General features: G+C 38.5%; 1 protein-coding gene across 2 annotated transcripts in view; it reads right to left on the bottom strand.

The window, feature by feature from the left end:
• Positions 1-10,067: 10,067 nt before the first annotated feature.
• The window catches only part of grm8a (glutamate receptor, metabotropic 8a), a 331,157-nt gene continuing 329,270 nt past the window's right edge, over positions 10,068-11,954 (bottom strand). For both annotated transcript variants that reach the window (XM_034075075.2, XM_034075077.1), the window contains one exon: positions 10,068-10,838. In XM_034075075.2, coding sequence (XP_033930966.1) covers positions 10,789-10,838 — 50 coding nt within the window. In that variant the 3' untranslated portion in view covers positions 10,068-10,788. The remainder of the gene's footprint in view (positions 10,839-11,954) is intronic.

Raw genomic sequence — 11,954 nt, 5'->3', positions numbered from 1 at the left:
TAAAATTAGCATAGAGATACGATTATACGCACGTCGAAGTAGGTGTTTTAAAGTTGTGGAAATCTGCTTTGGTGAGTTTTTAGAATTAAATGTCATCATAGTAGATTTCACGCATGAGAGCTCTGGAAATGTCATTTTGTCCGGCAATGTCATCAGACCATATTTTCAAAGTTGTCAAATTGGGTATTACATCTTAATGTACAGCAGCCTACGAGAATGATGATATTGTAAAACCTTTCAAAGAGTGCCTCAGAGTTAAATTAAATTGAATAATTAATTTTTTTGTAATGGGTTATGGTTGATTTATTATCAGTCTTTCCCACCTGTGCTCTGTCATTTTTGTCAGGCTGATTCACCGCTAATTAATCACATCAAATCCGTCCTGTACCAGCAGCAGCTGCATCACTCACCGACTGAAGAGAAAGAGAGGTCAGAACCGCTACCATCTGGTTCCTTTCCAGAAAACACTGCATGACTCTCGGACAAATGTACATGTGTGATGACAAACAAGTGCCCCAGATCCCTCGACAGTTATCCATTTCATTACACTTGTCAGACAGCTAATCCAACCTCTGTTTACATTAATCAGCTGCATGACAGGAATCTGAAGATACTGACATGATCTGCTTCAGACGGGGATTTGCTGCAATTCCCAGGGTGCCTTTTGAAAGTTAAGAGCGTCATGTTGACATCACTAAACCAAGAGACAGATGATATAACATTTGGCTGCATGCATGATGTTGTATTAATGCCAAAGTTGGTATAAAGTAGTTTTATTTTGCAGGTTAGCTAAATCCCAGATCAAAGCACCCTGAAGGCTCTTTGAGCAGCTTTTCTCTCAGCGATTGCGTTGTTATGTTAAATGTTTGTTGTTTGTTTTTCATGTATTGTGTCTTGACATTTGTCCATGTCAATGTTACACATGGAGCTGCTGTGATGCAAGTCAAATTTCAGACTTGATCTGACCATTGAAGTATTATGGTATCGTATATCGTAAAATGATTGTGGTAAAAAATGTTCACTGACTTTAATGCCGTCTTTTCCTCAGAGCCCCTAAAGTCCCCAACTGCCAGCACCACCATTTGGTAGAGCACATTTTGTGTCTTGATATCTTGTTAAAAAAAAAAAAACTGAGAAAGTTGGCAATGCTAAAAATTACTGCTGAAGAAATCACTCTTCTTGGTCAACTTTTGTTAGTAAATACAAAATATCCTTTTTGACATATTTTAGTGGCAGGGCACTGACTGCGCATAATTAGATAACTTGATGCACAAAACATTTTTTAACAAGGGTGTAATTATTTTTTTGAAAATATGCTCAACCAATCGGTCGAATTGGCCTTTTATGGTAAGCTAGCAATATGAGTTTTTCAGAGTTTCAGAGATGTTTTCCAATAAGATATGGTAAATAAATAGCTAGATTCATGGTAATATTACTACATCTAGTACTGCCTTATGAGCCTCAGAGTGAAAGAGTGATAATAATTGATATAGCACCTTTCATGCATGGCATTCAGCCCAAAGTTGCACACAGATGAGCAAGTTAGGCCAACACAGGATATAGACATTTGCTGTTAGGCCAGTGGTTTCCTGTAAGGCCAATTCAGCATATACAGTAAGATGAGCAAGTCTTTTTTTTATCATGAAAAACACTATACATTACTTTTTTACAATTATAATTTATAATCTTTTATGAATATATCTGGTTGTATATATTGCTCATTTTCCATAAAAGAAACAAATGTATTTGAGTTTGTGTTTTATTTGAGTTTGATGCATACCAATACTGTACTGTATATGATGATTGTTGAAAATGTACTTTTACCATAGAAAGCCAGTTCGACCATTTGGTAGAGGCTCATAAAAACAAAACCGTGTGGTCAGTCAAAAAAATTGTTTGTGCTTATTTGTGGCCCATTTGATAAGAAAATGCAAACAAATAATTTTTCCATATCTTTTTTCTTGGTCCGGCAGTTAAAGGGTTAAGGTCTTTTTTCTTTTATTCTGTGCAATTTGTATCCATATAATACTAATAAATAGCTTATTAAGATATCATCATGTAGGGAAAAAGTGATCGTCTTAGTTATTAAACAAGTTATTACATTGTGTGATGTTGTATTTATTTTGTGGACACAAGTTATATTCCCTTTACAAAATAAGTTATTATCTTGAGGGAACAATATGTTATCTTGAGGGAATAATGTGTTATAGTCAGGGAACATGTATTTTCTTCTGGTAAAAAAGAATATTATCTTGTGCCAACAACTTAAACAGTGAAATTGAGGTTTTTGTATCAAACGTTGCTATCAGCGGTACAAATGATATTCACCTGACTGTAAAATATGTACGAGCTCTCAGTTACCGTTTTACACAGACAAGCTGCCACTGTTGTTAACTGGCAGCATGTCTGTCTGTAAAAGTTAGTATTTGGCTTATGAGCAACTTCCCTGAGGCATAGGGTCATGAAACACGCTTCAAATGTTTCCTGAGCAGCTTCCAGTAAATAAGCAGGTAGGAGTTTAGTGTTTTGCTTCAGGGCATTTGGGATTTGGCTGTTGAAATAAACACACAGCTGCAGAAATCGAAGCTGTGATATTAAGCTTTTGGAACCAGGCTTTTTCCTCGTGGTTTATGTTGAGTGTTTTGCCTACACGTCAAGCCTGTCATTAAGGAGCATGTCATGGCCTCAAGATCTTCTGTGTACGCCAGGTGCAAGCCGATTTAGCTTTCATTCTTTTCAGGAGGATATCAAAAAATCTATTCTTACTAGTCGAAATGCCAATTGTTGATATCAGAAATACAATTTGAACTAGTTAAAAATCGTTTTTTTAGCTAAATCCCAGATCAAATGCACCCTGAAGGCTCTTTGAGCAGCTCTTTGAGCAGCTCTTTGAGCAGCTTTTCTCTCAGCGATTGCGCTGTTATGTTTGTTGTTTGTTTTTCATGTATTGTGTCTTGACATTTGTCCATGTTAATGTTACACATGGAGCTGTTGTGATGCAAGTCAATATTTCAGACTTGATCTGACTATTGAAGTATTATGGTATCATATATCGTAAAATGATTGTGGTCAAAAATGTTCACTGACTTTAATGCCGTCTTTTCGTCAGAGCCCCTAAAGTCCCCAACTGCCAGCGCACCACCATTTGGTAAACCCCTTTTTGTGTCTTGATATCTTGTTAAAAAAAAAAAAGTTGAACTCCATATGATTCAGCCAGCTCTACCCTTTGGTTGACATGTTATGCACAAAACAACCTCTAGATGTCACTGTGGTTCAAACTGAAAGCCCTTAAGCTAGCTTCAACTGAGAAAGTTGACAATGCTAAAAATTACTGCTGAAGAAATCACTCTTCTTGGTCAACTTTTGTTAGTAAATACAAAATATCCTTTTTGACATATTTTAGTGGCAGGGCACTGACTGAGCATAATTAGATAACTTGATACACAAAACATTTTTTAACAAGGGTGTAATTATTTTTTGGAAAATATGCTCAACCAATCAGTCAAATTGGCCTTTTATGGTAAGCTAGCAATATGACTTTTTCAGAGTTTCAGAGATGTTTTCCAATAAAATATGGTAAATAAATAGCTAGATTCATGGTAATATTACTACATCTAGTACTGCCTCAGAGTGAAAGAGTGATAATAATTTATATAGCACCTTTCATGCATGGCATTCAGCCCAAAGTTGCACACAGATGAGCAAGTTAGGCCAACACAGGATATAGACATTTGCTGTTAGGCCAGTGGTTTCCTGTAAGGCCAATTCAGCATATACAGTAAGATGAGCAAGTATTTTTTTTATCATGAAAAACACTATACATACATTTTTTACAATTATAATTTATTATCTTTTATGAATATATCTGGTTGTATATATTGCTCATTTTCCATAAAAGAAACAAATGTATTTGAGTTTGTGTTTTATTTGAGTTTGATGCATACAAATACTGTACTGTATATGATGATTGTTGAAAATGTACTTTTACCATAGAAAGCCAGCTCGACCATTTGGTAGAGGCTCATAAAAACATGTGGTCAGTCAAAAAAATTGTTTGTGCTTATTTGTGGCCCATTTGATAAACAAATGCAAACAAATAATTTTTCCATAGCTTTTGTCTTGGTCCGGCAGTTAAAGGGTTAAGGTGTTGTTCTTTTTTCAATCAATCAATCAATGTTTATTTATATAGCCCAATATCACAAATGTTATATTTGTCTCAGTGGTCTTCACAGTGTGTACAGAATATCAGTTCAAACCGGAGAGACGTGATGTAAGATTTTACATATTTATTGTTTACACGTCATATGAATGAAATGATTGCCATGATAATACAACAGGAGAATGTAATGGTGTTTGGCGATTAGGCCCCGGTTTGCAGGATAATCATTTAGGAGGGAAAGCACCGCTCCGATGAAATCCCCGGGGTCTAGACACTGGTGGTGGTGCTGAGTAGGTGAGACCGGTCTGAAGAAGGAAGGTTTAGCTTTGTCCTGGAGGAGACTGGAGGCGAGAGGGGTGGAGGCGGGTTGCGGTCATCTGCAAATGACAACTGACAGGGAGGAAGAGCAGGCATTTAAGGAATTTAGCATGTGCAGCTATTGGCTGCTGAGGGGTGACGCCCTCATATTTAATGAGGGGGGAAGGGAGCCATCGAATGACGTGTAAGTGACTCGTGTTAGGTCTTCCTTATTGAACTTGCGCTAAGCTTCATTATGACAATATGACACCCTCTGTCCTTAGACCCTCACATCGTACAAGGAAAAACTTCCGGGGAAAACCCACAGTTTAAAGGGAAAAATGGGAGAAACCTCGGGGAGAGCAACAGAGGAGGGATCCCTCTCCCAGGACGGACAGACGTGCAATAGATGCCGTGTGTAAATTGAAAATATAATACATTTGCAACATAGGTAGTCCAAATGTTTGGAAATGCATGTGTGTATAATAGGAAGATGAATCCACGAGGATATCCATCCAGGACCGATGATCCAGGACCACAGCCACGACTCAAGATCCAGGGCTCGTGATCCAGGGCAGTGGACCGCAGTATCATCCATGACTCCGGATCCCGGCGTATATAGACACCAAAACGAAAGACATGTGGGGAAGCTGGGTTAATCGGAACATGAGAGTACACAGGTATAGACAGAGAGAAGGAAGAAGTAAGATGTCCCCAGACAAACTAAGCCTATATCAGCAAAACTAGGGGCTGAATCTAATCAGCCCTAACTATAAGCTTTATCAAAAAGGAAAGTCTTAAGCGCACTCTTAAAAACGGATAGGGTGTCTGCCCCCCGAACACAAACTGGAAGCTGATTCCACAAATGTGGAGCTTGATCAGAAAAGGCTCTGGCTCCCATTGTACTTTTAGAGACTCTAGGAACAACCAACAACCCTGCATTCTTGGAACGCAATGCCCTAGTAGGACAGTAGGGTATAATGAGTTCTTTAAGGTAAGATGGCGCCTGCCCATTAAGGGCTTTGTAGGCGAGAAGAATAATTTAAAATTATATCCTGTGTTCTATAGAGAGCCAGTGTAAGGCAGCCAGAACAGGAGTAATGTGGTCCCTTTTCCTAACTCTGGTTAGTACACGAGCTGCAGCATTGTGAATCAGCTGAAGCGACTTGATTGACTTCTTGGTACTCCCTGATAATAAAGAGTTACAATAATCCAGCCTAGAAGTAACAAATGCATGGACTAGTTTCTCTGCATCGTTTTGAGGCAAGATATGCCTGATTTTTGCAATGTTACGTAGATGGAAGTAGGCGGTCCTTGAAATTGATTTTATGTGGGCGTTAAAGGATAAATCCTGATCAAATATAACACCAAGATTCCTTACAGTCTCACTGGAGGCCAAATTAATGCCATCCATAGTTAGTATATATTTAGATAATTTGTTTTGTAGATTCTTCGGGCCGAGTACAATAACTTCAGTTTTGGTCGTGTTTAACATCAAAAAGTTCATCCACCTTTTTAAGTCCTTGAGGCAGTCTTGCATTTTATTTAGATGATTCATTTCATCAGGCTTGATTGATAAATATAGTTGAGTATCATCCGCATAACAATGAAAATGTACAGAATGATTCCTTATAATATTGCCTAACGGAAGCATATATAATGTGAACAAAATAGGTCCGAGCACTGAGCCCTGTGGCACTCCATGGCTAACTTTGGTTTGCGTGGAAGATTCATTGTTGACACGTACAAACTGAGAGCGTTCCGATAGATAGGACCTAAACCAGCCTAAAGCAGTTCCCTGTATGCCAACTAAGTGCTCTAGTCTTTGCAATAGGATATCATGGTCGATAGTATCAAATGCAGCACTGAGATCGAGCAAAACAAGAATAGAGACAAGTCCCTTGTCTGAGGCTATTAGAATGTCATTTGTGACTTTTTTCTTTTATTCTGTGGAATTTGTATCCATATAATACTAATACATAGCTTATTAAGATATCATCATGTAGGGAAAAAGTGATCGTCTTAGTTATTAAACAAGATATTACATTGTGTGATGATGTATTTATTTTGTGGACACAAGTTATATTCCCTTTACAAAATAAGTTATTATCTTGAGGGAACAATATGTTATCTTGAGGGAATAATAAAACAATTTGTTATCTTGAGGGAATAATGTGTTATCTTGAGGGAATAATATATTATCTTGAGGGAACAATGTGTTATCTTGAGGGAATAATATATTATCTTGAGGGAACAATGTGTTATAGTCAGGGAACATGTATTTTCTTCTGGTAAAAAAGAATATTATCTTATGCCAACAACTTAAACAGTCAAATTGAGGGTTTTGTATCAAACGTTGCTATCAGCGGTACAAATGATATTCACCTGACTGTAAAATATGTACGAGCTCTCAGTTGCTGTTTTACACAGACAAGCTGCCACTGTTGTTAACTGGCAGCATGTCTGTCTGTAAAAGTTAATATTTGGCTTATGAGCAACTTCCCTGAGGCATAGGGTCATGAAACACGCTTCAAATGTTTCCTGAGCAGCTTCCAGTAAATAAGCAGGTAGGAGTTCAGTGTTTTGCTTCAGGGCATTTGGGATTTGGCTGTTGAAATAAACACACAGCTGCAGAAATCGAAGCTGTGATATTAAGCTTTTGGAACCAGGCTTTTTCCTCGTGGTTTATGTTGAGTGTTTTGCCTACACGTCAAGCCTGTCATTAAGGAGCACGTCATGGCCTCAAGATCTTCTGTGTACGCCAGGTGCAAGCCGATTTAGCTTTCATTCTTTTCAGGAGGATATCAAAAAATCTATTCTTACTAGTCGAAATGCCAATTGTTGATATCAGAAAGACAATTTGAACTAGTTAAAAATCCTTTTTTTATATTAGAAATTCAATTGTAACTAGTTATAAATAAAAATGTAATTATAACTAGTAACAATGGAATTCCTGATATCAAAAAAATAATTTACAACTAGTTCAAATTGTATTTCTGATATCAACAATTGGCATTTCGACTAGTTGAAATTGAATTCTTGATTTCAGAAATTGGTATTTTTACTAGTTCAAATTGAATTGTAACTAGTAACAATTGAATTACTGATATCAGAAATTGGCATTTGAACTTCAAATTCCAACTCCCAGAAAAACTATTCAAATCTCATTAGTTAAAATCACATTTCTGATATCAAGAATACACATTACAACTAGTTACAATTGAATTTCTGCTATCAATAATTTGCATTCTAACTAGTTCAAGTTCAATTTTCGATATCAAAAATAACCATTATTACTAGTGAGAATTGATTTTTTTGATATCCTCCAGAAATTAATAAAAGCTAAATTGGCTTGCCACACGGCTGAGGCAATGGGGATGAGTGATTGGTTGGTGAAATTGCAAACATTACAAAATGTATAGCAACACACATTCACAAGAACACACTCACACCTTTCCACCTGACTTCTGTAGGCATTTCATTCTGGTGTAAACGCTGTGATTTTTCCTTTCACTTTGTCTTCAGCAGTATCGATTGTTACTCTCCAACAAGAGTGGATTCACTGGTGCAGTTCAAAGATTTCTTTCTTAGCTCTCATGTATTTTTGAAGGCTGGACATTTGATGGGTTGTTGCAGGTGGATGGAGGGGGGAATTATGTCCACTTTGTTCTAATATCTATCTCTTTCGATTACTGTCAAACTCTCCCTCAAGGCCCCTTTTTCTGGCAGATTTCTCCCTTCAACATCTTGTCAGTGAGGTGATCACCATCTGCTCGAATACTGACAGAACAGTTGAGAAGGAAGAGATTTGCACGGACATACATCGAAATAAAATGAAAAGAACAAACTGTAGAGTCAAACGTGGAAGGAGATGTTCTCTGACAGATTAACCAAGGAAATAGCTACGTTTTAGGATTTAAGAGAAATATTATAGGCATGTTTAAGCAAAGAAAGCGACTATGCTACTGTTCTGTTGAAGAGAACATTGAACACAAAGTACAGCTGAGGCTGATGGCCTTGACTCTGTGTCAAGCATTTGACAAATTAAACTTTAGAACGGCTAGATTAAAAGTCAGGGGATCAACAAAGTGATTCAATTTCATCGTGAGAGGGACATATGCGAACCAAATGTCATGGCAACAGTTACAGAGCCATTTAAGTCACACAAATATCAAGATGATGGTGATCCTGGAAGAAAACTCATTACAAAGTTATAAGGATTCTTCCTTTGGTATCGATGAATGTTATAACTAGTGCTGTCAATCGAAGAAGGAAAACAAATGTCTTAATCTTAACAAATATCTGGGATTAATCATTATTAAATACAAGATTTAAACACCAATATTTACTGGAATTTCGAGACAAATACAGAAAATGCATGACTAACTGGTGAGAGAAATCCGAGTTAAAAAACCGCACTTTATTATAGCATGATTTCTGAATAATTGGCATAAAGGTCGATACTTTTCGACACTGCACTGTATCTGACCCTTCACTGTTGACCCTTTCCTCTACTGTATCTCTCACTCCTGTGGAACTTCAAGAAACAATGTTCGACAAAATGCCTTTCCTTCGTTCTCTTCACACCTAAAGCGAATGGTTTCAGTTGTGTGTGAGGTAGTGATGGTTCATACTGATGTCCAATGGTCTCCAGTCCGTGTAATACACGTAGCTTGTGCCAGTTTCTCTGCTATCTTTGCTTTCTCACTGGCAATCTTGAGCACTGGAAATACGGGAGCAACTTTGGGTCAAACTTGGTAATTTGATTCAATTTGATTAATATTTTTTCAACGGGTTAAAGGTGGGGTAGGTAAGTTTGAGAAACTGGCTCGAGATACACTTTTTGTTATATTCCATGGAATGCTCTTAACATCCCGATAGCAATGAGTATCTTAAGTCCTTTGACAAAAATCCATAAAAAATGTCATCTGTGGAAGCCGTGGCGCTGTAAAAAGCACGACCAATCATCTGAGCCGGCCCGGCTAAAGTAACTGGATGGCCTACCTGCCTGTCAGCCTTCCATCGGGGCACAGACTTATCTCGTGCCCTCATTGGTCATGTGCGCGTTCGTGTGTGTTGGAGGAGGGGCTCTGTAAGGATTTTTTCCGGCTGTGTATTTTCAAATTCTAGCACACTCGAGCTGGTTTCTCCAAAATGACCTACTCCACCTTTAAGGTTAACAGATGATTCACAAACATTAATGTGTTAACCCTAACAGTCCCAGTTACATAAAACGCTAACAATATGGTGACACTGAAAGAAAAGTCAGGGAATAACCAACGCCCTTAGGGTTCATCCTCTGGAGATCATCAATGTCTGTACACATGTACAAAGGAATCTGTCCAACAGTTGTAAAGATATCTCAGTCTGGGTCAAAGTAGCGGAATATTTCACTAAGCATGAGGGGAAACAATGAAAAGCCCACAGTAATCTGCTGTTAGCATGCTTGCTAAACAGTTTCTTATCCTACATATCACTAACCTGGTGTGCTACTAATTTATTATGGAGTCATGGTGACATCCATTCATTTCTCATTCAAGACCTTAAAAACCAACCTTCAAAAGAATCATCCTGAAAGTTACAAATGTACAAACGACCACCATTCTACACATTTGCAAAAACATTCCTTTATTATAAATAAATCTCCTTTTTGTATAAAAAAACTGGCATGCTTCAACCATGGCATTTTACAGGTTCACAACCCAAGGCTACAACCCGGTTAGCCAAGACAGCAGGAGGAAACACACTCATCTCATTATGCAAGGGCGATCCATCGGACAACGGTGAGACAAGAATGAAAAAATCGTCACAACCACAAAAATACTTACAAGTAGAGAATAACAACAAACATGTTTGAGTCTCATAGATTTTTCTCTTACATTTCTCTTTTTAAATATCTTTTAAAATGGAATCTGTTAAATCTCTCTCCCAGCCTGCCCTTTTAGATATAATGTCTACATGGTCTGAGTTTTTTTCTTTTTTGATTTTTATGATTTTTTTTGTGTACGTTTTAATAGTTACTCTGTCCACCACAGTGTCCTATGGTATGGCATATATTTTTTCTTTTTTTTTCAGAACAGGTACGTTCATGGTAGGACCAATGAGCTGTGAGCCGCGAGAAAGCAGGCACACTGACTGGCTGTTTTTTGTGGTCCCACCTCTCTGTGGATTGATGCGGAACAATACAAAATGTCTCATGCTTGGATTCCATTGGGCGCTCAATCTGTCCGTCAGTTCTCCGGCCAAGAACCACGGCTCCTTCTTGGCGCTGCCTCGGGACACGCCCCCTTCTCCTTGTCCAATCCCTTTTCGTCATATCCTCTGTGGTCCCTTCAAATGGCATGATTGCTGTAGCTGACATATGTCGTCTTAGTTGATGAAGCTGCGTGAATTTGAAAAGGGTGGACGATGGAGCGGAGATGGGGCGAATCAGGGGGGGAAAGAGAATGAAAGAGAAGTGACAGATTGGATGTGTGGAAGGGGGAAAAGGAGAGAAGAAGGAGCAGTTGAGAGCAGATTTGGCTACATATGGTCACAAAACAGTTTCACATTCACCTGAGTAGTCGGGGCTTTTTGTCAAACCCATTACGTCCTGTGTCCCCTCAAGCGATCCGTGGTAAATGTCAATGTTTTTGTCGCAAAGTCAGGCTTCTAACTGCACCTTTGTTATACTCTGCTGCTTTCATACAACCCATTTTACACTGAACAAAAATATAAACCCAACACTTTTGTTTTTGCTCCCATTTTTCACGAGATGAACTCAAAGATCAAAACATTTTCTATATACCCAAAATAACCATTTCTCTCAAATATTGTTCACAAATCTGAAAAAAAATATGTGATAGTGAGCACTTCTCCTTTGCCGAGATAATCGATCCCACCTCACAGGTGTGGCATATCAAGATGCTGATTAGTCAGCATGCTTATTGCACAGGTGTGCCTTAGGCTGGCCACAATAAAAGGCCTCTCTGAAATGTTCAGTTTTGCTTTATTGGGGGGGTCAGGGGGGGTCCGAAAACCAGTCAGTATCTGGTGTGAGGGGTAGGGGTAGGGTTAGGGTAATGTTATGAATCGAGTGGCCCATGGTGCTGGTGGGGTTATGGTATGGGCGTATTGTCATACTGATATTCTGTACACACTGTGAAGACCACTGAGACAAATGTAACATTTGTGATATTGGGCTATATAAATAAACATTGATTGATTGATGGGCAGGCGTATGTTATGGACGACGAACACAGGCCACTCGATTCACAACATTACCCTAACCCTACCCCTACCCCTCACGCCAGATACTGACTGGTTTTCGGACCCCCCCAGACCCCCCCAATAAAGAAAAACTGAACATTTCAGAGTGGCCTTTTATTGTGGCCAGCCTAAGGCACACCTGTGCAATAATCATGCTGTCTAATCAGCATCTTGATACGCCACACCTGTGAGGTGGGATGGATTATCTCGGCAAAGGAGAAGTGCTCACTATCACAGATTTTTTCAGATT

Source organism: Pseudochaenichthys georgianus, chromosome 23 (genome assembly GCF_902827115.2).
Source record: "Pseudochaenichthys georgianus chromosome 23, fPseGeo1.2, whole genome shotgun sequence".
NCBI lineage: Eukaryota > Metazoa > Chordata > Actinopteri > Perciformes > Channichthyidae > Pseudochaenichthys > Pseudochaenichthys georgianus.
The sequence above is the reverse complement of the archived record's forward strand: the minus strand, read 5'-3'. Positions and strand labels throughout refer to the sequence as shown.